The sequence below is a fragment of the Sabethes cyaneus genome, chromosome 2, assembly GCF_943734655.1.
Source record: "Sabethes cyaneus chromosome 2, idSabCyanKW18_F2, whole genome shotgun sequence".
Lineage (NCBI taxonomy): Eukaryota > Metazoa > Arthropoda > Insecta > Diptera > Culicidae > Sabethes > Sabethes cyaneus.
Genome location: NC_071354.1, coordinates 183,275,088 through 183,302,606, shown reverse-complemented (window position 1 = coordinate 183,302,606; position 27,519 = coordinate 183,275,088). Strand labels below are relative to the sequence as shown.

Here is a 27,519-nt window from a genome sequence, read left to right as displayed (position 1 = left end):
GTCCCTCTCTTCTGATTATTACGACGACATGAACGCATTTCAAAATAACATTTCTTAAAGATTGATTGATTGCAAATGATTATTATGCAACGCAGATGTATTCAAAGGCATTTGTATTTCCATAATAAGTTGAAGAGAGTAGAGGCAAAGAGAATCTGTCTTTATAATATTGAATCTTTTGATAAGTCGCGCGAGAAATCTTTTATTAGTGTAATGAGCACCGTATTTTGATGCAGCCCAGGGATGGAAAAAAAATCGCTTCTAGCGATCAAGATCATAGAAGCGATCAGATTCAGATTCATTGACATCACTACTTGTAAGAGACAAACACTTTGTCGCATTCCGTACAGATTATGACGAACCTCATGTCAGATCATGTTCATTGCATGATAGCGTTGAGAAATATAACAGATACAGACGATTGGTTGTGTGCATCGTATGAATCACAATACAAACAACATGTGTGACCTTTTTTCTCGCAGCTAGGTAAGATGTAACACTGTGATCGACTGCTGAGGCTGTTTAGAGAACAAAATCTTGTGATCAACGCTAAAGATTCATTGTTTGTCATGATCTGTACGGATCGTGTTCTGTGCGTGTGGCGATAACTCACAGATTTCATCAAAATCACTGATCTTCCATCTCTGATGCAGCCTCTTGATAATGCAAAATGTCACTCAAATACTTCTATGTATAGGTCAATGGAACACAGTGGGTCCTCATCAGGTAATATTTGCAATCAGTGCTGTCCTGTCAAATCTATTGTGGTTGCTTATATTACCACGTTTAAACTTGTTGGCTGCCATAAATACAGATATTTGTGCATGCATAAATTTGGGACCCTACCGTTTTCTCCGGAGTATTTTATTTTCTTGATCTAATCTTTTAAATAACATAAATAGTTTATTGAGTACTTTAAAATTCAGGAACATTAGTAGAGCCAGAATTCATAGCAACTGAAATAATTGATGGGTCCCAAATTTATGCATGCACAAATATCTGTATTTGTGGCAGCTCTGTCACTACGTCTCTTATAAACTTACCATAAGTGTGGCGTAGCAAAACAAAATGACGCACCAATCAAAATTGATCTTATCGCGGTTGCTTGTCAAACCGCAAGAAATCTGCTAGTTTTATAGAGCCAAAAATTTTTTTCAGTTGCTATTATGAAGAATACCGCAGTTCAACCCCAAAATCATTCCTTATGCGAGGCCATATTCTAGTAATTTGTTTTAGCTCGCAAACAAAAAATTATCAAAGTAAAGTGTTTTGCAGAAAGAAAATTATTATCATTTGATTTTCCTGTCAGAGGAAGCAACTAAAATGATTTTGCTAGAAATTGAGCGACTAACTGAATAAATTTATTTTGTTATAAAACAACCAGTTTTCGAAAATTGCAAAGTATCAGCGGCGCGTTGATTTTATCCACCTTTCATATCAATATGCACGATAAAATTTAATGTGATGCTGCAAACGAACTAAGATTGCTCAAAATTTATTAATTACTAGCTGACCCGACAAACTTCGTATTGCCACAAATTAAACTGTGTTGTACATAAATCAGGAATCTCGGATGATATTTGTCACAATCTCGAGTTTTGCAAGATTCTGAGGAGTTCAACCTTAGATGATTCATTTTGGCAGTTACGTAACTATGAAAGCATCCCAGGTAACAAATAAGCATCATCAATGCTATTCAAATGCAAGCCAATAAGCATTTAAGTCGCCTTAAATGCTATTTTGGCAAAATATACAGCTACTTTACTGCTAACATTCTTATAGTGCTGACAATGCTAATTTGCAGCTAATTACCAACACGAAGAATTTAAATAGAATTTTGGATGCCAATTTACAACACCTATGTAGTCAAAAAGCTAATATAAAACAACGCGCAGTATAAAATGCCAGATATGCTGATTTGCTGCTTATGTTAATGCTTATTGGTTACCTGGGATGGGTAGTTTAATATGCAAATTTGCAATTTTTCCTCACAGTAAAGTAGAAAACAACTCCCCTCATTGTTTAGCCAAAATGTGGATAGCAATAATCGCCTTGATTGTACAACATTTCGCCGAATATCATTTCGCGAAAAACCTTAAGCGGAATGTACCATTTCACGGAAAACTTTTTCGTTCACCCATTTCGCAGGGGTGATCCTCTCCATACTCGCTATCGCTCATTCGGACCCAACTGAAGAAAAGCAATAGAGGTCAGTAGACCTAGTAAAACAAATAACCCTAGACAGTGTTGATTTTTGTGAGGGGGGCATTGGGTCTCCACCCCACCCAGTGACCGGCGCACTATGGCGCAAAGCTGGCCTAAAGTCGAAAATCCAATTTTAAGTTTTTGCCATTTATTCTATTTTTATCATTTTTTGGAATAGTTTGAGAGGTTAACCTGAAAATGAATTTTTGACAAATGTCTGAAGTTGAACATGTTGAAGAATGATATTTTGTGCTTCCATACAAAATGTATGGGAAACTCAACACCAATATTCAGCGATCAAGAAAGTATGTAAGGAAACGTCAGAAAACGATCACATTAAATGCATCTTATACGAAATTTTATCTACGTTTCGAAAAACTAGCTGGCTTTCTGCGCTTTGCTGCTAAGGAAGGAATATCGACTTTTTGACGGGTATTGGTTTATTGTGAAGGTGAGATTTTTTACAAAACTGTTCAAAAATCACCCCCGCCTACAGGTCTTTAATTTTATGCTACAAAATTGAAATTAGTGACTTATTTTAAATTAGGCCATTACAAATATTTAAAAAAGTGTTTGTCTCTCCGGTGTTGGGCCACTGAAGGGGGGGGGGGGGGTTTCAAAAAAAACCAAGAGAATTTTTGATTCGAGCAAAAAAATGGATTTTAGGCAGTTTAAACGTGAAAACCAAATATATTCTTGCTTTTAATAAATACGGAGGGACAAAAACTTTTTTAAATATTTGTAATGGCCTTATTTAGAAAAACAAAAGTTCGTTTCACCCTGACAGATGAATTCACGGTCACCCTAACAGTGCATTATGGGCCAGAAATTAAAATTTCGGGACAAATATATTTGCGGTTAAACCGCATGTCTCAGCTCAATGTGGTCTTCGGCAACTTTTTGAATGAAATTTTTTTATTATTTTATTATTTTACTTTTCCGAAGAAACCACCCTTGAAAAAATATACATTTTTCATCAGACGGTTTTTAACCTAAAATCAGTTCTATCTTATTAATTAATGCATATACAGTCATCCCAGTATTATGGGCCACCCAGTATTATGGGCCAGTGTACACTTTACGTTAGTTTTATACGTAACAAATTAATATTTAATTATCGAATATGAGTGCAATAGATAGAAGCAACATTCTACTGCATGCTTGACAGCAATACACTTAGTTCCAATGCGTTAATTTTCTTAATTTTCCGATAGTTGTCACTTGGCTCCAATCGACTGTCGATTTAATGTTATTTTTGTAGTTGTAATAAAAAGTCGGTTGTGGATTATAAGCTGAATAGCGGCGTAAATTTGTATGTCTGAGCGTTAAATGGATGGAAATCGAGGGAATAGGTATGTATTCATTGAATTACGGTGAAACCACCTAGAAAAATGCATTTTCCGCTTTAATAGACGAAATTAAACAATGGCCCATAATACTGGGAGCAAAATTAACTTTTCCCAGTATTATGGGCCAAGCATATAGATCAACAGTATGCGCTGTTTTTGACAGTTGGGTGGTTGAAGAAACACCCCAGCATGTAGTCTTTGTATGCCCCAGATTTGAAGCGATGCGCGAGTATATGTCGCTCTAAACGTAGACAACATTGTTGAGAAAATGTGTCTAGATGAGGGCACTTGGAACGTCGTCAATAGATCGATTTCAAGAATTCTGGTTAAGCTGCAGCGAAAATGGAGGGCAGATCAGCAAGTCGGTAATGCCTAGCTTCAAAAGAGGGGTGATGAGCGTATAGAGGACAAGGTGGCCCATTGAATGGACGTATCTAGGCCGCATATGACACACAGATCAAAAGCAACGCGATTCTGGGCGCGGTAAAACCCTAGACGGACTCATATGTGTGGGGGATGGGATCTTTCCCAAAATAGTCCCTGTACCTAGATGAACAATATTCAGTGTGGAAATGGAAGAAATCCTGCGATGGTGACTGTGCGGGGTGCGCGTTATGTTGGAGGGCACTTCCTTATCAGGTCACGTCTCGACAGGTGGAGAAATCCCGCTACGGAGGCCGTGTGCGTGCTGTTGGAAGGCACTCCTGATTTGGCTCACGTCTCGACGAGTAAAGTTCCTATGAATGCGGTCACGATGCTAGCTACACTTTCGTAAAGAAATCCTGCGAGGGTGACCGTGCAGAGATGGACGTTAAGTTGGTCGCCATCTCAGCATCGGTGCACGTCCCGACAGGTAGCGGAGTAGTGCATAGGCACGCCCTCCTCCCAAAGTAAAACCTAGCGGTGGTCCCGGGAGGATTTGGGGCCAGGAGCAGTGAGGTTTTTAGTGGGTTAGAGTCCCACACCGTGCCACGTAATGCAGTGCATCATCAGTGCGCCAGGCATTGAGCTGTTCCTCACGGTAAGAAACACACACACACACACACACACACACACACACACACACACACACACACACACACACACACACACACACACACACACACACACACACACACACACACACACACACACACACACACACACACACACACACACACACACACACACACACACACACACACACACATATATATATATACACACACACACACACACACACACACACACTCACACACACGGTTTTCTCGAAATAAAACCAATTTTGCTTTACTGACCCATAATACTGGGAACATTGACCCATAATTCTGACCAGGTTTAAAAGTGGCTCATAATACTGGGAATGGAATATGCTTACATTTTGTTGTTCTGCAAAAAAGTGTGTGAATTTGGAACAAGATTGCCTGTTGAACATCAAATTATGATATATTTATAACCAATTAGATTATAAATAAACTGCAAATTATTTAAATCTGCGTTTCTACCAATAATTTTGTAGCATCATCATGCTTAACTGGCCCATAATACTGGGATGACTGTAAAGCAAAACAGTCTTCAGCAAAAATATTTCTCTTTTATGTGCAAAACATTTTCTACAATATCACATTGAGCTGTCTCTTGAAATAAATATGCTACAAGAAGAAATGTGATTTGAGGAGTCGTTTATAAACAAAGGTCTATTGCTGAAAATGGGTAAAAGGTAAAAGTTTCATATCTTCAGAAAAAATACTTGAAATTGGTTTATCTTTAATATTTTGAAATTAAAAAGGTGAAAAAAGTTTACTCAAAAAGTTATTAAAACAATTCAAGTATTGTTGTTTAGGTAACGCTTAAATATTGGACGACCCCTTCAAAACATGCATCAATTTTTGATTCAAAAAGTTGCCGAAGACCACATTGAGCTGAGACATGCCCTTTAACTGAAAATATTTTTGTCCCGAAATTAATTTAATTTCTGGCCCATAGTGCAGTGCAGAAAGATGCACAATATTTTATTATTAAACTACTCCGAAAACACCACCCTTGAAAAATTACGCATTTTTTGCCCAATTGCTAATGTCTGCACTTTTTCGAAACCGGACCACTGTGCGTTGGCAGGAAAGCGATGCATAGACCGGTAAAATGCCTGTTTTTCTCGAATATTGTCAACCGGCGAAGAGACCCCAAGTGCTTGAAATGACTGGTTTTACTGGTAAACATCAGAAAGCGATGGAGAGCTTTGTAAAACTATCAAAGTCCACGAAGGTTAACTTGGCCATGTGTCGACGTGCGTAGAATCAGTTGCTTACGATTCTAATTAGGAAAAAGTACCAGATGACGCGAATAATTAGCACAGCTTTGTTGGGCAACCCGAACAGATGATTCTAATAAAAATATTACAGAATTTTATCTCTAGTTCATATTTATATCAAAGTGTGTTAGAAATGTGGTAGCAAAACTTACGACAGAGGAAATGTTTTAGGGGAACAAGGGGTAAGACGGCCCGGCGGGGTAAGAGGGACCACATCGATTTCGTCAAGAAATCTTTAAATTTTCTACAAATGCCCATGTATGTTTTGTTTATTAGCCTATCTAAACACTTTCGAGACAACCTGAGGCACTCGGCCGTATCCAACGTCAAAACTAGAATCAAAACAAACTTTTCGTTCGCAGTGTCTTCATGCGATATAATTTCAGCAGCAAAAAATTTAAGGTTTTTCAGCAAAAAAAGCTATGTATTTTGTTGTTTCTCTTACCACTGACTTTAATTGGGCAATTCTTGTTCTGTGTGTGGCGGAAAAGGTATATAAAATAGTACGGATTGAGAGATAAAAGCAAAATAATGTAAATTGTTAACTAGGGGTAAGACGGGCCATTTTTCACGGGGTAAAAGAGCCATACGTCATAGTGCTCATAATTGCCTAAAATTCTTCTGTTTAGTGTCTTAATAGATTTTAAAAATATTGAATGAAAAAACCAACTTTTTTCCTGTTGAATTTGACTAACTTTTTTATTATTCTGACAGATACGCATTTCGTTTACGACTTCATCAGTGTCTTTTTCGAAATAGAGTACACCTGTAATAAAAATTATCCCTGAATCTGAGATCATCCTGTCTAACACAGAGCCTCCCACTACAAAAGAAGCCAACAAGTGCCAATAACACAATCAATGTAAATTTGGATCTAACGGAATCGAAATTCGATGATTCCAATTCACTTACCAGCTCATTTAATGTGTTGCCTTCTTTACCTTCATCTAAAGTGAAGCGTATTCAAAGAGTAAAAGTCCTGCTGACAAATCAACAAAATAACGCCAAGAAAAGAGTAAATAAAAACCAGTGGAGTAAAATAACGTCTACGTTTTTTTCAAAATTGAACTAGTAGTAAAATTCCTTCTTTTAGCAGGTTTCTAAATTAAGCTATACCTTCTTTAAGCATGTTCCTAAAAACCCCTTAAGAACTTGTTCTTACTTAGTTAATAATATTGAAATTGTGTTTACAACTCAAAGAAACCTTCAAATCTGCCACAATCCGCCTTACTCCGCCATGGTCCGTCTTACCCCTTTGGTGGTCCTTCTTACCCCGCCTGGTTGTGAACGAGTAATTTTTAGACGTTTCGAAAATTGATGAAAAATCACGGAAAAATAGACTAATTAATTTTTTATATAATTTTTAATTGTAGATAAATGAATGCTTTTCCATGTGTGGAACAAGAAAAGGTGAATTTTCGTACACATTTTATGCTAGCAATTTATTCGCTTAGGGGGGCCGTCTTACCCCGTCTTCCCCTACCAAGAATCCATCTCGTTCTACTAGTTATAACACGGTTTGTTACATTTTGGTTATAAAGCAAGGCACAATGATGGTTTTTGTAACTCATATTGAAATAAACTTGATAAAATTATATCATAATTTGATATAAATGTGATATACCTAGAGCGGATTTTGTTACAATTTTTGATATTGTAACTACTAACGAGACCAAGTTTATAACAAAACGCAAAGGAGATTTTGTTATAAAAAAATTTGTTATTAGAACTCATTCTGTTATAAATTGGTTATTTTTATTTAATCGAGTAGTGACACGTACACGTTCTATGAGAAGGTGAACCAAACTCAAGGGCTACACACCGAAACCTAACATGTGATGTACAAGGAAAATATCACAAACTAGCACGAAGTGGTCAAAAGGTGGAAGCAGTTTTTCGACGAAAAGGAGGTGGAACTTCGTCATTGCGGTGTTCATCGAAGAACTGCTTCAAATGTCGACCTCCTCGCGCTCTTTTTTGATTAAATTCCCTCCCTCGTCGCTACAGATATCAGGTTTCAGTGGATAACCCTTATGAATTTGGTTCAACTTCTCGTGAAACATGCGCGTGTCATTAGCTTGGAATAGTTGTTCTAATTCTTCACGATCCCTGTACTGTGGTTTTTACTTCTCAGAATCGTGGATAGCTGGTTTCTTGCTCGTCGGTATTTGACCAAGATCCCCCTACCTAGTGGCAATGCTCAGATAATTTTTCCAATGCTTTTAGAGTAACAAAACTTTTACCTGAAGACATTTCCCCACTTCTACTCATGAAGGTATAGTAACGTCAGAATTTATGATTTGGTTTTAATCACCGTGCACTTAGGCGTGGTACACAAATTACGTAACGCAAAAATTCCGGTTTTTTGACCCCCTCCCTCCCCCATGTAACATTCAGTAACGCTTGGCACAACCCCCCCATTAAATTACGTAACGTTAACCAAACCTCCCCCCCCCTGGTACTCAACATTGAATGAAAATGGCATAAACCACATATTTAATTTAATTTTTAAAGAATTCAACCAAATCAGTAAGAGCTTCATATTAAAAACCACAATCGGCCATCGGCCCATGTTAACGGGAAATTAGCAGTCATTAACTTTTCGTCGGAGAGCCCAATTTCGGAAGCAGTTTTTGGACCCAATAGGTGGGGTCTGGTTGTAAAAATGTAAATACTGCCTTCTTCTTGCCAATCTGAACACAGCGAATATATTTTCATGAACATAATTTTTGTTTCAAACAAAAAAACTGCTTCTGAAATTGGCAGAATCGATGACGACTAATTTCACCTTAAGCTGAAATGGTCTTGAACCGTAATATGTAACTGGAAATTTAATAGGATTATCTCATTCAGCTACAAACCATAATTTTGTACCAGAATTTTCATCAGTATAAACCGAATCACTGTTTTCCACCTCCAACACATCCTATCCTCGTTTGGCAACAGCCTTTTTGGTATCATAAATTTGTTACGTAACTATTCTCATGACTCCCCCTCCCCCCTATGTAACAAAAAGTAACGCAAGCTCGACCCCCCTCCCTCCCCTCTAAACGTTACGTAATTTGTGTACGAAGCCTTATGTGAATGTATTCAAATTGATCACGATCGGTGAAATATCAAAACTCAGTTGATTACGTTTCGGCCTATGTCTTTTATTCAGCCATCATCAGATACTATTGTCAACAGAAATAAAACAAATTTTAATTTACCTATTTTAACAAACAAAATGACAAAACTTACAAAGGAATAATCTTATCGCTAACTAAAAACAAAACTTTGTCGTCCACTGTAGTTTCATCTACGACGCTAAGTCCGTCCGTCTGCGTCGTTCCCTTTTGCTCTGTTCAAACCTTCTGAGCTTGCACAGAATTTGTTTGGTCAACTTCCCTAAGAATATTTTCTGGCTAGGCCTCTGGGGAGCACGAATCAATTTCGCGACGGTACGATAAGATTTCTCGTCACTCAATCGTAGTTTTAATTAAAGATATTTGGCAAATTTTCAAGCAAGATTTGGAAGCTTTTCAGTTCCGCATGGCTTGGAAGAGTTACATGGCCAACATGTTATTTTAGTTTCTCTATCCCCGATGTAATCCCTAAGATTACAATAATCTTCTTATAACTAGAGAAGACGTGTTGAGAAAATCATTACACTAAGTAGGTGCTGTAATGATCTTTATTGTTACAGATTTAGAAGGCATATCTACTTTGGAATTTCGCAAAAGCTACATCGTATCCTTCTGCTTAACCGAATGCTTTATGAACGTTGACCTTCTGCAAGTAAAAACAATTTTACTGAAACAAAGTATCCCGATCAATACTTGCGGTTACTGATTCGTGTAGAAAAACAGTTGCAGTAGTTAATTAATACCAATCAGCTTTCAATTGCTCTTAGCACTTTGATTGTCTAAAAAATGTTCGGTATCCTCGTTTCGACTGTTGGTTCCAAACGGAAATGGCTTCGGGCGAAATATATTTCACTAGCTAACATCCTTCCATCCTGCTTTACCCGTTCTGTGCTATCGTACGCAAATATCCATCTAACCGATTTAGTTTCCAGTTCAAAGAGACCAAAGAACTGTGTGCTGATAACAGATAGCTTCTCATGAATAAATTTACATACATCCAGATTCCGCTTCATTCGACCGATCTAAATACAAATTTCATTCGAATCAGTTCGATTCTCCACCCGTTTCGGGTACCTAATGCTCCACCCAGCGCACTCGGGGTAATAGTGCAAATTGAGAGGTTTTTTTGTACTCTAAAACAAAAAACCATGTTGATGGATAATTTCCGAATGAAACTAAACGAGTGAATTATTTCTGCTGTCCATTAAACCTTAACTCTGGATTTACGTACCTCGGGATTTAGGATTTTTTTGTTCAGTTGATTCCTGAAGCTGTCTCTGCTGCAGTAAAGTTTATCAATAAAAGAGTAAACACGACTGTCTTATGGTAAATCATCGAACATCGAACGAACCTTTCAGAAATCCACTTTTATCGACTGCTCCTATCGTCTTTACAGTCAAGCTGTGCACAAATTGGTGCTCAATCGAATCAAGGAGCTGTGACTGACTCTCGCCTGGAAAAGTCGGATCGAAGCTCCGACTATTGGCTCGATGGGTATTAAAACTGATGAATAGCCTAGGCAATCGAGTAGACTCATCCGTATAAAATACATTGTCTGATTGTCAATTCAAATACGGCATAGACAATGAATATGCTGTGGGTGAGTATTGCCAGAGTTAATACGATGAGCTAGATAAATATTCAATTAAGTATTGCAATTATGAGCCACTATTGTGTGGATGGCTCTAGTAATTGGTTTGGTTTATTTATTTCCATGAACTACTTCATTATGCCATGGCATGCACAGGCATTGTGCAGGAAAATCTATTTGCCTGATATGAATTGTAGTTTATCCCGGCCAGAAGTCAATGACAAAAACCCGATCAAATCTATCAAGCTTGAAAAGAACCTTTGTTAAACCAATATAGTTTCTTCTAAGTGGAAATAAATCCAGTGTCTATTTGCTGTTTCTTAGAATTCAAAGTATTTGCTTCGACCATATCTATTCTTCCCGTAGATAGTGTAAATTTAGATTTGGTTCACCAATTGGAGCCCACATTGAAACAAATAAATAGAGAACGTTCTATATTTTTAAACGATTTGACTTGAAAGCGTAATTCAACTCCTTAAGAGGTACTATTGTTTGGTAAACTTTCTGCCAGCAGCCTTCAATTAGTTCTGCCTTCAATAATTAATTCTAACTTTCTGCGGTAGGGCCCATCGGGCGGCTTAGGCTTGTGATCAAATAATTCGTCGCCGAGCACGTTTCATTAACCATCATCGGTGCACACTTTCTAAGCAATTAAAGCAGATTACTGGTGCGTGTTTCGCTAAACTTTTCGTGTTGAACGAGACGAGATTCTCATTGATGTTCGCAATGGCGTGACTGATGTGACAACTCGTCGATAAAATTAATCGTCACCCTTTCCGGCCGGAAAATTTGCTGTTGTCCCAGGCGGCCTTCCATCAGCAACGTTCTCACGCATCCGCGGGTTTTGCTAAAATTACGCTACAGTGATAGACACGTTTCCTTCGGTAGACATTCACATTGTACAGCTGAAGCCAGTTGACAAGCGACGTGTCGAAAAGTTAATGATTCTAATTTGTTTCGTTTGCATCTGCAAATATTTGTCACTTTAATATGCTGCTCATCAATTTAACGAAAAGCTCACGTATCTCCGACTCTTCGCCAATTTGCAAACAAAATACGACCCAAAACCCTTCACAGCAGCCCCCACTCGAGCATCCCGCTCTGTGCACCTTAATGATATGAACGCGGTTTTTGCGTTTTCCCGTTTTCATAAGGTACAATCGACGAAAACATTAATTGAGCGTATCGCAAAATACCCAATTTGCTCGCAACGGATGAAGGAAATTCAATTAGTCTATCGGAAGTTGAAGCGCTCCTGGCCAGGCCGGCAGCCAGCCGAAGCACATTGCCAAATATACGTGTACTTTGCCAGTACGTTATCCCTGCGGAATACTGTCGGTGCCGGTAGCCACTGGACCGGGCCTCGTTTCCCCTGCGGGGAAAATGTAGGCCTGCAGTTGTGAGCAATTCTCACCTACATGCCAACAATAAACTCGTAAGAGTGTGACCGTGCTGCAAATTCAACGACGTATGTAAACGTGGATGTGAAGGATTTTTTGCACTTTTCAGTGTTTTTTATAGTTAGGTAGTATAGTTAGTAGAAACTCGGTAGGAAATTTTCCAACTTGCTCGGATAATAAAAAAATTATAACTCTTGAAACAACAAATACTTTTAATGAATATACAAACAATTTTTCACAGTGGTAGTAATGTGCCGACAGTTTCTTGGACATAAATCAGGAACGGAAATAAACCCTGGTGTGAAATTTTTGTCCCTAACAGGGCATTTGCATGCGCCCTAGGAAATCAATACCGGTCGAATATAAATTTATTCTAGCTTTAGCTAGTGTAAGCAGGAAACCAATACTCCGCGTACTCCACCGTGTTTAGAGAATTGTTTTGAATATATTTTTTGAATTAAGGCTTGTATCGAAAAGTCTTTAGCAACATCTATCCCTGAATAAAAATGAAATATGATTATTATTTCAATTTTTGTTTTCGGTTTATTGAAGATCAGTACGGTTTGAAACAATAACATGGCTTACATTAGTCAAAATATTAAGTTCTAAAGAATGAGCGCACTTTTGATGAAACTCCTCCCAGCAAATTCTGCACCCTAGCTTTTGTGCATTTCCTGGATGTTGTTGTTCAATTTTTCTTGAATTTTTCCATGCTTTGGCAAACTGTTCCTTCCCTCCTGAAGATCCTCTTCACAATCGACCAGTAACGTTCAATTGGTCGGAGCTCTGGACAATTTAGCGGATTGATGTTTTTCTCGACGAATTGGATATTATTATCTGAAAGGCACTGTAGTACAGCCTTAGCGCAATATACAGATGCCAAATTCGGCTAAAAGAGAGGACGAGACTGATACTGTTTGTAGAAGGGCCACAATCTTTTTTACAATTGTTCATCTTTGTAAATTTGAGCATTTATTGCACACGTTGTGAAGAAAATACGCATCCCAGACTACAAGTACAAATAGCTTACCATACTAAAACCTTTTGCCTAAATTTTTCCAGTACAATCGTACTGTCGGTGTCGTTCACCATCTCGTCCGCCAATTTCGTGTAGAATTTCGGCCCTGGAAGGGCTTTTTAATCCTGTTTGACATAAGTTTCGTCGTCCATATAGATGCACTTGTTGCCGTTGTCTATTATCCGTTCATAATTACCGTGCCCTTATTTAGGCTCGAGATTGTTGCTCTCCGGATGTCTTAGACACCTTATGTTTCATGTATGTCTTTACGGAGTCCTTACCTTGATTCACTGAATTATCGCAATGCTTGTTTTAAGTATTTTAGCCAAATAAAACGTTGTTACCTATCGGTGTGGTTTAATATGAGTTATTACATTAGAATCTACCGGGGGCTAACTGGAACCAGGTTTTTATCCGGAACGAGGCAGATACTTCAAAGATAACTCTTTTCCTTACTTATCGATGACAGTTTTACGCTTGTATGGTGCACATTAAACCGTTTTGCGATTTGGTTCATAGAAAACACCGTTTTCAGTGCACCAAGTGTGCAGATTTTTTTCTTATTTCAAGATCAATCCGAGGCATAGCGAAAAGTAAAAAAATAATCGAAACAAATCGATTGCACAACTTTTTTTTAGATAGTTAAACAAACTTTTGCTTGCATGCACATAAAAATTACTTCACCCATTTTTGAGTAAAATCATTTTAAAAGTTGCTAATTACTTTTCGATACAGTCCTCTTATGTGATTGCTGTCCATTAGAGTGTCCCAAAATAGCACTATGTCAGAAAACCCGGGGGCTCACCCCTCAAATGATAGCTTAGGGTGTCACAACAAAACTTTTATATGACGTCAACATTGGTTGCCGCGATTTAGGGGTCGCACATTTGAGTTTTATGAAAAAATGGCATTTTTCAGGAGTTAATTCAAAAAAATAATTTTAGAAACGTTAAAGTAGGTGAAAAAAGGTAGTTAACTATTTTTTTCACAATCATTGGGATCTGATACATTCATAAAAAGTTATGGTGGCATGTCTGGAGTCATATTTGGTTACAAAAATTTATTGAATTTGTCAAAAATTTAAAATTTTCTAAATTTCATTTAAATAAACGTCAAAACAGGGTTTCGAACAGTATCTCAGAGTAACGTAGCTATACTGTATAGATGGGAAATTTTATGACGAACAACTTTGCCGGAGAAAGTATGGACGTATCTTCAAACCTCGCTGAGGTATTCACGTGTTTCTGAAGGCGAAATTGGACTTTTTCTTCGTTGGCGTTGTTTCAGCTAATTATTTTTGCCTGAAAAAAATCTAAACTTGAGCTTCTTTTGAATAAACTTTAATGAAAAAATAGTCATTAGCTTTATCGTATCATTTACACGATATTGCCCTTTAGATGTTTTAGGAAACGATAAGATCAAAGAAACAAAAGTGGCGCCTTAAACATGCTTGAGGATGGGAAATAAGATCGATATAATTTCCAGCGCTTGTTATTTTCGCTGGTATGAGTGGACCCATATTTATTTATTTATTAAAACAAGACACATTACATATGACTATTATCTTTTAGAGTGTCGCTAGCGAAAACAAATCGTACAAAATTATTAGTAACCTTTTCATCCTCTTTTTTATATAAAATTTCTAAGCTCTAGCATCTATTGATTGGTAAAGCATCTATTGATGCGCAAAATTTGTTGAAATTGGTATAAATTTATGTGGGAAAATCAACTCATTAGCATTTTCAATCCTATACACCATTATACCTTTATAGTTAAATCAAATACTTTTTTTCGCTTTTTGCTTTGCTCGTCCGATTGCGAGTAACAGCAAGTAAAGAAAATGACAATTGAAATGTTTCTCACTCGTCTTGTATTTATATGTAAATTTTAAAATTGCAAATTGCTTATACACATATACATACACACATACATACACACATACATACATACATACATACATACATACATACATACATACATACATACATACATACATACATACATACATACATACATACATACATACATACATACATACATACATACATACATACATACACACATACATACATACATACATACATACATACATACATACATACATACATACATACATACATACATACACGCATGCATGCATACATACACATACATAACACATACATTGAATACAATCGACTCTTGATTAATTTATTTCGATTTTCCACATTTTAACGGTTTAATATACGGTGCTTAAGTGTTAAAGTTTAAATAAGGCCATTACAAATATTTAAAAAAGTTTTTGTCACTCCGGTGTTGGGCCACTGAAGGGGGGGGGCGAAAAAAAACAAAGTTTTTTAATCGAGCAAAAGAAATATGGATTTTAGGCATTTTTACTTAAAGTTTAAACGTGAAAACCAAATCTATTCTTGCTTTTAATAAATACGTTGTTATTTTTCATGCAAAAATGTACGAACAAAAAGACAAAAACGAAAGAAAATTTTTTTGGCCGAGCTTCGGAAATTCCACTGTTTGAACTTCCATTTCTATTTTGTGCTAGAAGCGTTAACTCAACTCATACACTCATTTTTCAGGTTTTTAGGCTGTAGAGCCCACAGACAATTGATTTTATAAAAAAAAATTAACTTATATCTTACAAATTATTTTTTGAAAATGATTGAATTTTGAAAATGATTTGCAATGGCCTAACTTTCGAATAAATCGTTCGATTTTCAGTAACTTGGTTTCGTTTGATAGATCTCAACAGTAACTTTCAATTGATAATAAATTGTTGGATGTTTCCCTTTGAATTAAAGTTTACATGTAACAAAAACCTGTTTAAATATATTTTTTCCACATTTCTTTATGTAACTTTGCAACCACAAGCCCATTCATCATGAAATCTGGAAGTTAGGGCATAAAAAGCTCCCCTTTCATATGCAATCAATTTTGTTCAAATCGGTTAAGGGACCTACGAGATAATGAATTCCCATATTTTTCGTATTTTTATACATAACTTTTGAACTAACGGAAGTCCCCCGTCTTAAAGGGGAGAGGGGTCACAATTCCCTTCCTAAAGAGGGTAGGGATCTCAATTCACCATACACAAAATTCTTGGCTCCAAAAACACCCACATGCCATCAGTCAATATTCTCTAGGTATAGATAACACTATGCTTTTTATCTGCAGCAAAAAGTTGCCAATTCAATCGTTTCAGTCAATATTAAACTTTCAAAATGGTTCTTTTCAGAACCGAATAACCGTCAATGAGTATTATGATTTCCAATCAATTCAATCATAAGTGTTTTTATTAAGGTGCGTCTAGATTGGCAATTAGTGACATGCAAGTTGTTCCCAACTGTTGCTAATATTTATAAGTAACTATGGCGATGTATCACAAATGTGTAAGTGGCGACAGAAGCAACATTGAACAAATGCTAGCAACATAGCGCATTCCAAATGTAGCCAAAATTGCCCATTCTAAACGCACCTTTACATTAGCTTTGCGTAGTCCTACGTTGAACATACGGTTGTGTTTTGTACACAACCCCTCTGATTTTTTTGTTTATTTGGACCTTTTTTCTTGTCAGAAGCTTCCGTTACTTTTTATAAAATTCATCATCTACTTCTAGTGACATAGAATCGGGGTGACTCTTGTTGTATCAACAATTCCTCTCCGTTGTACTTGGTCCTGGGCTACTCGTCGCCAATTCGTTGAGCACACATGCAAGTTGGCTTCAACTTTGTCGAGCCATGACGTTGGGTTCCTCTGTTAGTGGTGCCGGTGGGGTTTTTGAAGAGAACGGATTTCGAGGCACAGTCGACCGGCATCCTTGCGAAGTGGCCGGCCCCCATGGTTTCCCAACTTCCGCCAGATGAACAATGGAAAATACTTAGTCCACAATCAGGGCTTCAAAAGGGATCGCAGGTTGAATGTGACTGCCGTGAATGCGTACACTTTCCGCATTCAACCTCCGCTTTTTGAACGATCATTTGACTGTTTTTTGAATCCACTCAATCTGCCGCTTGCGCTGCTGCCGTCTTACAATTCATGCGGTATCTCTGCAAATGTCTCTATAAACAGTCGTACCCCCGCTTTGCGCATTCATATGAAGAATCTGAACTGCAAACTGACTGGGAGCATAAGATGACGTATTTTTTCGTTTCTCTTTTTGTCTCCAAATCGGCTGCTCACAAATAGTTTGTCACCCGGACGATGGTCCGCCGCAAGCAAAATGTTCGTTTGTATTGGACGGAGTCCGACCGACTTCTTGCATGCACATGTAGTGGTTGTTTTTTTGTAGTATTGAATATACAATAGCGCGGTTGCTTTTCGTTAGCGTGGCGACTGCCAGTCATTTAACTGTTTTGCAGTCATTCGCTGCTCCAAACGGTAAAGGCAACTTGATCGAAACGAAAATGTCAAAAAGATATAGAACGCATTCGTTCTACTGCGTTCAATCGGCGCGGCTGAGCAAACTGCCAGTTGTGTTACGCATAGCGTTCGTATTCCACCACTAAACGGACGGTGTGAATGTACGACGGCATGAATGTACATTGGTGTGGCTGCGGTAGAAAAAAAGGATCGGTCGAAGCCCTGTCTACAATACCTTTCGTTTAAATACAGCAAGTGCACGTATCTCAAGTAACAATTCCAAGTTTTATTACGTACGTATAGTAGTTTTCATGACCAATTTCATAAAACCATTAATAAAACTCCATCAGAACTTTCTTATGACCGCTCTAAAACTGCTTACTGACCAAGTAGCTCACTCTTCAGAATATTTTCAAAACCTCTATAAGAATCAGGTTATAAGCTCAAGCAGGCGTATCACGCTCTGCTGAAAGCAGCAATAAAGCCGGTTAAGCTGTCGCTGCTTGACAGTCATCGCCATAATTTAAAAAAGCTTTTCGCTTTTGCCTCTGGTAAAAGCTAAATAACTTTTTTTAATAACTTTGCCAGCTTTATCAACTTGAATTTTATAAATTTTAAGCAATTTCGTTGGTTTGCAGCATGTGCGCATTTAATTTCATCGTGCATATTGATATGATAGGTGGATAAAATCAACACGCCACTAAAACTTTGCAATTTTCGAAAACTGGTTGTTTTAACAAAATAAATATAGGGTGAGCGTACCAGTAGTGGCGCATTTAGTAGTAAAATTCCAAATTTTTGGTCAAAATACTGTGATATCAGAACAAATATACATGCACACGCGCACGATATGATTGAAACATTCTAAATCTTACTAAAAATGATGATCATTAGAAGTCATTAGAAATACGAATTTTGTTAAAGAGAAAGATATTTTCTACCATCATTGGTTTGCTTATAGTGGTGGTATGGGTCCTACCGAGGTCCCTAGAGTGGAGGCATCGTGAGCCCATAATGGAGGCAACACATTAAACATTCAATTACTGCAATAAAAATTTATACAAACTGGCCCTGCTTGTTTGTATGATATTACGCACACACTTTTTATGCTCGACAGATTTAAATTTCTTAAATTCATAAATAAATAATATCAGAAAAGATCAAATTCAAAACCTAATTTAGCAGCTATGCAAAATTAAATTTCAATCAGGAAATCTTAACAAAAAATTTCTACAAATTTCATTTTACCGCTAAAAGAAGTGACGATTATATCAAGTAAACCTGTAAAAGCCATGTATAGATTATATTTACGTTATGTAGAATCATAAATTCATTTTATCTCATAAAGGGCGTATTTTATTCAAGTACCACCACTATTGGTACTACCTCCACTAAGGGTACGCTTACCCTATTCTGTTTGTCAATCTCAATTTCTAGCAAAATCATTTTAATTGCTTCCTGTGGTTGGAAAACCGATTGATAATAACTTTCTTTCTGCAAAACATTTTGCTTTGATGAATTTTTGTTTGCGAGCTAAAACAAAATACTAGAATATTGCAACATGGCCTCGCATAAAACAAATGATTTTGGATTTGAACTGCGGTATTCTTCATAATAGCAGTAAAAAACTGTTTGGTCAGGGTGCTACCGATTTAATAGCTCTAAAAAACTAACAGATTTATTGCGGTTTGACAAGCAACCCGATTCGGATGTTTACTGTTACCGAAAGTCCCGTAGCCTTTTCGAGTGAAAATATTTTGCTTGGTTTGATAGTTGGCATCGTACCTTCTAGCCATATCCCACAAGGAGATGTCAGGATTGGATTTAATGCATCTGAAGATCTTCCTCCTCAGCTCTCGGTCACTAGATCAGCTTTTCTTGAAAGAAATTAGGCCTAGTGAAAGTTTCTGGCAAATTTTCTGTTTGACAGTTGACGTATAGAAGCTTCATCGATTTCTAGTAACCAATTTGCATAAATTTCATTCGGATTGGGTCGCTATATCACGCGCCATTTGTCGGTGATAAGCTTCAGATTTGACTCTATTAGTCTTTTGAGTCGACTAACTTTGTACTTATTTCTACTGGTAATTTAATAGCTGAATACTTTTATAACTATTATATTTTTAACGCATAAAGTGCATTATTCAATGGCCAATTAGGTAAGGCTAAATTAGTATATTTAGTTGTTCAACTTAGTGCTAAAACACTTTGTAAGCCTGCGTTGGATCTGCCGATATGTGTTCGATATAAAAAGCTATCAGATAGTATAATAAGTGGGGTGGGGTGTAAGATTTAGATTTTGGGCTGAAGCTTGTCAGGCTTGTTGACGCAGGCCAAAACAAAACAATCTAAGGGAGAGTTTATTCTTGACATTTAATATAAGTTAATATATAATATAAGTTTGCCACTGTACATAAGCCGTACCAAAATAAATAGTTTGTCTTAGAAAATAATTTGGAAATTTTGTATACCACATTTGTGAACCATATCAGTTTCATTCCATCAATCAATCACAGTTTATCCCAACTACTTAATGTATTTCATTTATTTCACTTTGTCTAGCATCTCTCCGGACGGATCAGCATTGGACTGGCGTGTTTGGCCTTCGCTGCCATCGTGATGTTGGCAGCCCAACCGGTCGTCTCGCAAGCCGTAATCAACAATGAGCAATCGGTAATTGGAAACAGGCCCATATCCTGTGATTATACAGCTCATCCTAATCGGAAGCTGGAGGCGTTCTATGCGCGCGTAATCTCATTGCATAAGTCAAATCTGACGGAATTACAGCGTAACTAGCCGCATGGTGGCCTAAAATAGTGCTAATTTCTCCAGTCTGCCGGAGGCTTTAATCGAGTTCTATTTTCTCATTGCAACAGAATCAGTTAACGGACAACGGGAAAATCGTCAATCAGGGTAATGGATTGGACCAACAACGACCGAATGCGGTCCGCTCGGGTCTCGTAGACAACATCTTCAATGTAAGCACTTATTGTTTGTTATTACACTAATTCGGTGAGAGAAGCTTCTTGCGTCTATGTTTTATGGTAATTTTACATTCCATTTTGGTGCTAGCTTTGTCAAGATTTACTTTGTATGTATCTCGTATACAGACTGAAAAAATTTATTTATTTTGAAAAATAGTTTATTGCTACAACTTTGATACTAATAGAATAATAACACGCAACAAAATAGCACCTTCATATTTTAGTTTATTGAATCATAAAAGTGTCTGCTGTTATATTCATTTTTTAAAACATTCCATCGTTGAAAATTATTTTTTCCAATCGGCCTGTTCCGATTTGGCTAAAATATATACATTCATTCACAAAGACTGAGTTTTATAATATCAATTTGTCATTTAGAATTACCCTCAGTATTTTTTAAATGGAACACGTGTTCAATTTAGCGTCAGTTATTTGAGACTATTTGTCATCTCAGTCATATTGGAAGTAATAAAACATTTGGTTTCTAATAAACTACCGTACAAAAGACTCTTTAGGGAAAAGTGTGACTTTTGCTTAAACCAAAGCAATGAAAACAGTAGGTATCACTTAAAAGTTTTTCACATTATCGCAAGTTTGTTTCACATTTACGATGACTTTACGCCGGTTTAAAACAGTAGCTAAACTGCACCAGCATGGTACCAACTTCCACTACACACGGTAACTCTATCGGTACAGAAACTACATAAAGAAGAGAACCAATAAAATTGGCTAAAACATACTTTGCTGCTGCGGTCCAGGAACGGTGGAAAGAACTAAATTTCACTTCACCGGAAAGCAGCAGGAAATACAGATTCACTACAGTTCCAGAGCCCGGCAAGTTTCGCAACTGGCACAATTTACTCGTTTTTTAGCGGTCATGCCTTTGGCATACGTTCGTTTTGGCTCGGGGGCTCATGATTTGCCGATTTCCATGGCAGGGGTATTAGGTTCCGTTGTTCATAGTTTATAGCATGAAATTACATCAGTAAGTTTTCGGCTGCCGGTAACTACAAACCGGGGCACACCGCCCTAACCTAGTTGAGACATTCCGTAAAAACTTAGTTATTATATGATTAAGTTTCATGATGGCATTAGGGTCAGCTGGTTCAGCTCTAACAACCGTCCCTTGGTTTGTTCAAGATTAGTAATCGAACGACGGCATGGCGTATCGAATCTGTTTTCAATTACACATATAGTATAAAATAAATCAAATTTTGTTCGCCAGTATGCAACGCCATAAACGTAAACAGCAACATTCGAACCGGCTGAGCCATGGCTGAACTGGTCTGAAATAAATGATGTTGAAATGGATCCCGTCTGTTCTTCATGCTCTGCGAGAGACAAAGACATTGTCGGCAGGATTATACCGTGGCGGCAGCGGAGGCCAATGATTTCTAAGCTCTGCAGTCTGCTGCCTGACCTAGGGAAGCAGCCGAAATAGCAATCTTCATCTCAATTAGGCGCTAGACTCGAGCAATTGAGTTTTATTGTGTTTCGTCACGGTTTGGTCCACCTGCAAATAGACTTTCCGGCCACCTGTTTCGGTGTTATTTAAGTTGTTTGTCGGTAATTCTAGTTCTCTGTTCTTTTTTTCCTCCCTGCAGATTCCGATCCAAACTCTGAAGGCGGTCAACGATTTGGTCCAAAGCATCGCTGGAAATCTTCAGGCTGCCGGTGCCGGAAGTTTCTTCCGCACTAAAACCGACAACACCAGGAACATTAACGTAAACATTGATGATGATAACAATGACCAAAAGGAGAAAAACTAACTGCGGCTCGACATTGTCACACGGACGGGAGAGAGACAATGTTGTGGTTCGAATGCTTTTCTAACTGCTTTAGTTTAGTGACTGTGATTCCTAGCATAGTTGGTGCTCATTAAAAGTAAGATATTTTGAAAATGATACTGCTGCTATTAAGTTCCGGAACGAAATCCTTCGTACGATACCATTTTAGGTGACCCACGCGCTAGGTTGTAGGTTAGTTTCTACGTAAAATAATATCATTTCACATACACAGCTAGCAGTGCTGGAAAACGAAAGGAAGTGTGTTTAGAGAAATGATGTTTTACGCTCCAGGAAGTGCATCGAGAAGTGACACAGTAGGACATGGGCCCACTCTCTTTTTGAAGTTTGATGATATACATTGTGAAAGTGCTAAACGACCGAGGCACAAATTGAAACGTTTGAGGTTCATCAAAAAAATGTCTGTCGGTCCGGCCAAAGGACCTCTTTGATGAAGACGACCACTTCCGTACTGTATAACTCTCCGCTCACTGCAAGCCACGAAGGAAAAATACGGTATTATATTCTCGGATTAATGAAACGCTTGCAGAACTTGGAGAGCGTGGTCACGGAAACCATTGCGAAAATTTATGTTTAAATTTGATATTTACTCCCTATGATTATCATTTTTTACCCCTGAATATTACTTTCTGTTCCTTAACCCTCTAACGGGTAAGGCCGCCTGAAGACGGCCTTTGCTTTTGGTGCTTCAGAGTTGCATACGAAATTTGTTTTGAATTGACAATAACATTCTGACTATGCATTCAAAAGTTATCATCTTTCAAAAACAAAAATTCTGAAAAATTTCGAAAATAATTAATGCGCGAATATCCCTTTTTTACTTTTGGAGAAAAGGGATATCTAGAACAAAATGATTGACCTTAAAATTTTTCCTTGAGTAAATCTCATGCTTTATTTCAATTTTGTAATGTATTTGAATTGAAAAAATATCTAGGTAGAGTGTTAGACATGAAAAACGAAAAAGAGAAATTGGACTTTTTATAACCTAGCGAAACTCCAGATAATTATTTTTGCATGAAAATCAGAACTTAAGGTTTTTTTGAGTGTACTCTCATGATAAAATAGTCATTAGCTTGATCACATCGTTTTTACGATGTTGCCCGTTAGAGGGTTAAGTTTCATAACGCATTGATTTTGTGAAGAATATTACTGTCACTTGTGTGTCCATACATAAAGAAAAGGTTGGTCACTCGACCTTGTTGGAAGATGAAATGATGGCCAGCAGCAACCACCTTTATCCACGGAACAACAACATACATACTTCAGTACCTTCAGGTATACATAGGCTGTTACCTTTAGTCCTTGTTCAAAGAAATACGGAATCACGAATGGCCGAAACACGAAATGGCCGAAATAACAAATGACATAATATATCTAATGGCCGAATTATGAATGGCCGAACGTCATATTGACCGAAAATATTCACGGCTTTCAACATGTACAAACGTTGGATGCATGCTCTCCTTACTCGCTACCGCTCGTTCGGACTTAACTAAGAGATAATTCCTACTAGTCAGTAAACCTAGGAAAATGCATGCACTTAAATAGAAGTGGTTTCTGCACTTCCGACGACGGGTCGCCGGCGCATATTCGCGGACTGCAGCCGTTTCGCCCTGAACAGGTCTCGCATTTTATGATGATGAGTAGCCAATTATTAAGAACAACGTTTCTTCGTGAACTTCTTGAATTCTACTAATAATTTTACAGCGAATGCCCCTCTTACATATACTTTTACTCTACGCCATGCCTCCTACAGACCTCCTACAGACATAAATCAATCGCGCTAAGGGCAAAAAAGAACTTTCTTCCTAAATAGTTGTGTTCCTTTTTTGTTGTTTGTTTGATTAAAGTTATTTGTCAACTGCTTGCCATTTCTTGTTTTTTATTGCATAGTTTATATTTAAGCATTCCGAGCAAATTCGGCTTTTCGTGGTTCGGTCTTCTGTGACTGTTATTGAAAATCGGTCATATGGATTTCGGCCATTCGTGATTCGGCCATTCGGTACCAGCCCTTGGTCGCAGCGTTCATAAATTGACCTCTGCGTAGTGCATACGACTTATAACCAAGATTTTTAGCCATTACTCGCCGGATTGAGAAGTCCGAACACCCGATTTCCCGAACCATGAACCTCATTGATCTCGCTGGATTCTTTTTAGTCATTCTTTCCACTTTTTGACGCCGTTCCGTTCAGCGGTAATGGAACGGAACTAATATGCCTTCCGGGTAGGTGTGTAGGATAGCTTATCACTTTTCCAAGCATTCTTTAATTAGTACGCTGTTCTTTCCGTCACTTTTACGGATCGAACTATCTCCTTTACGTTCGCTTCGGTGCGCAATAGAAAATCATTTCCTTTTCTATGTTTTTCTTGTTTTTAGTCATCTTTTTTCTCATGCCTTTCACTCGCTTTTGTTATTTTCTCTCCCGTTTTCGATTTTTCTAACTTGTTTTATCTCTTTTCCTTCTCGTATCTCGTTTTTCGCATTAGTATGTTAGCACGATCATTAAAACCGAAGTCCCCGTTAGTAAAGCGTCGTTTGTGCCAGGGCAAATTCTAATCACGGCACCAATGTTCGTGTCTTTTGTCTGGTCATAAATCGTCGTTAGGGTAGTCCGGTTACTAACAAGATTGGAACAGGACTGAAAAAATTTAATTCTAATACATGAATTACGAGAAATCTCATAATTTATTCGAAAAATGTTATTTGTTATCTGTTGTCTTAATCTATACTTACAAAAATGGATTTCTGTCTGTCCGTATGTTCCTTATAGAATCGAAAACTACTGAACCGATCGGTGTGAAAGTTTGCATATAGGGGTTTTTGAGTCCAGAACCTTTCCTTATGATAGTTAAAGACCCCTCCCCCTACTAAGAGGGGGGGGGGGCGGCTACCATACAAATGGAACACAAATTTCTGCATAACTCGAGAACTAATAAAGCAAATGGAACAAAATTTGACATGTGGGTGTTTTTGGAGACAAGAATTTTTTCTATGGCTAATTGAAACCTCTCCCCACTTTAGGAGGGGGGGGGCTCCTATACAAAAGAAATACAAATTTCCTCATAACTCGAAAACTAATTATTCAAATGAAATCATATTTGGCATGTGGGTGTTTTTGGAGGCATGATTTTTTCCTTTTTAGGAGGGGAGCTCCCATACAAATGAAATACAAATTTCCTCATAACTCGAGCAGTAATCAAGCAAATGGAACCAAATTTGGCATGTGGGGCAGTGATGCCAGATCTACGGATTTATCCGTAGTTCTACGGATTTAGGAATTTATTTAACGAGAAGTGTTATTAAAATGGAAGATTTGTTTTATTGCTCTTATGCTGTCAATAAAAACTAGCAGTTTTTGCTTTGACGGGAGATATTTATAATAATACTGCTATTTTCCTGGTTAGAGTGCGGCAAAATGGCTAAATATTTTCATTTTTAGTTTTTCTCACATTTTGGCAGTTCCATAATATGATTTCTGTAGTGCGCTAGAACTTGAAAATCAAGCGATTAAGGTTGTTCTTTTTAATCAAGTAGACGGAATCTTTGTTCCATATGCATTAATGTTCAATATGCTCTTTTTACGCGACAGATAAAATCTCCGTCGTTTTCCGTTATTTACCCAAGAGGGCTCAGAAAGCGATGAAAAGTTGACTAAAATTAATAGAACAGACAAAGACAACGAATAGAATAGAATAGAAAAGACAACGAAGAGCCGGCAAAAGACAGCGGAATGTTGACGAAAATGTAAATAGAAGTCAATGGAACTGTGCTGAAAAGATGGCAAAAATGCGATAAAAAGGCGATAAAAAACTGCAACAAAAAAAAATACGACAAAAAATGGGAAAGAGACATTTAAAATCTGTCAAACAGTTGATAAAACATGCAAAAAAGACTACGAAAGATGGCTAATATACGTCATCAAAAAGACGCCGAAAGAATAACGAAAAGACAAGAAAATTACAACAATTTTGTAGTCTTGGAAACAAACAGGACGAAAGTTCATAGAAAAATGACAATGAAAACGAAGAAAAGGCTGTAAAATATCATAAAACGAAAATACGATGGAAAGATGGCAAAAATACCATAAAAAGACGGTAAAAATGTAACAGAGAAATGATAATGAGATGACGAATACGGAGAAACGGCAGTAAAGAGATTACAAAAAGACGACTAAATGGTTCCGAAAAAGCAACGATAATATGACGAACAGACAATACAAGGTAGCGAAAAGACGATGAAAGAACGAGCGACGAACAGGCAGTGAAATGCCTGCGAATAGATATGACGAAGAAGTGAAGACAAATAGGCGTAAAGTTGAAAGACGACTAAAATAATGTTAAAAGACGCCAAAAAAAACGTAACAAACAGCGACAAAAATGCCAAAAAACTACAAGGTATACAGCTCTAAAGGTTGAACGAAAGGGTGACGTAGGACTATATCAGATCATTAGATCAAAGACTTATGTAAACTGCATTTCTGGCATATGTATGTTTGTAAGAATCTGTGAGTGTCATTAAGAGAAAAAGTTAAATATTCAGATTCAATTCTTCATTGAATGCAATGGTGGCTTTGAAAATACGTGGACGGGGGTTCATAAGTATACCGCCTGCAGCCATTGAGATATAGAGTTTTTTTTTAAATCGCTTGTGTGCATCATAAAGGTTGAAATAGTGATGAATGACCAGCCCACAGATTATTGTATTAAATATGATTATGCGTAGCTTGACATGTTTCAATATTCTTACTTTAACTCCCTAGTGGCCTTTGGTTACAAATAACATTAAAGCCAAAGCACTTACCGCTTCTTACATAGCAGAAAATATGGCACATACGCAAAAACTTCTGTTTTATTTGTATGAGAGTCCTTATCCTCCTACCACAGGGGTGAGGGGTCTCAAACCATCATAAAATAAATTCATGCCTCTAAAGACCCACACATGCCAAATTTGGTTGCTTTTGTTTGATTAGTTATGATTAGTTATTAGTCTCGAGTTATGAGGAAATTTGTATTTCATTTGTATGGGAGCCCCCCTCTTAGAAGGGGAAGGGGTCACAGTATACCATAAAAAAATATTTACCTCCAAAAACCCTCACATGCCAAATTTGGTACCATTTGCTTGTTAAGTTCTAGAGTTATAATGAAATTTGTATTTCATTTATATGGGAGCTCCCCTCTTAGAAGGGGAATTGGTCTCAGTACACCATAGAAAAAAATTCTGCCTTCTGAAACCCCCACATGCCAAATTTGGTTCCATTTGCTTGATTAGTGCTCGAGTTTTGAGGAAATTTGTGTTTCATTTGTATAGGAGCCCTCCCTCTTAGGCCCTCCTTAAAATTGTTCTCTTATCACCCTATAAAATTGCTGGTCATTTTATCTATCCAACGACAAATAAATT

The 27,519-nt window shown here is 37.5% G+C and overlaps 1 protein-coding gene across 1 annotated transcript in view; it reads left to right on the top strand.

The window, feature by feature from the left end:
* The window catches only part of LOC128736423 (uncharacterized), a 41,641-nt gene extending 19,556 nt beyond the window's left edge, over window positions 1-22,085 (top strand). Inside the window, exons 2-4 of the mRNA XM_053830905.1 lie at window positions 19,895-20,005; window positions 20,209-20,310; window positions 21,921-22,085. Of these exons, the coding sequence (XP_053686880.1) occupies window positions 19,895-20,005; window positions 20,209-20,310; window positions 21,921-22,085 (378 nt within the window). The remainder of the gene's footprint in view (window positions 1-19,894; window positions 20,006-20,208; window positions 20,311-21,920) is intronic.
* Window positions 22,086-27,519: the final 5,434 nt, after the last annotated feature.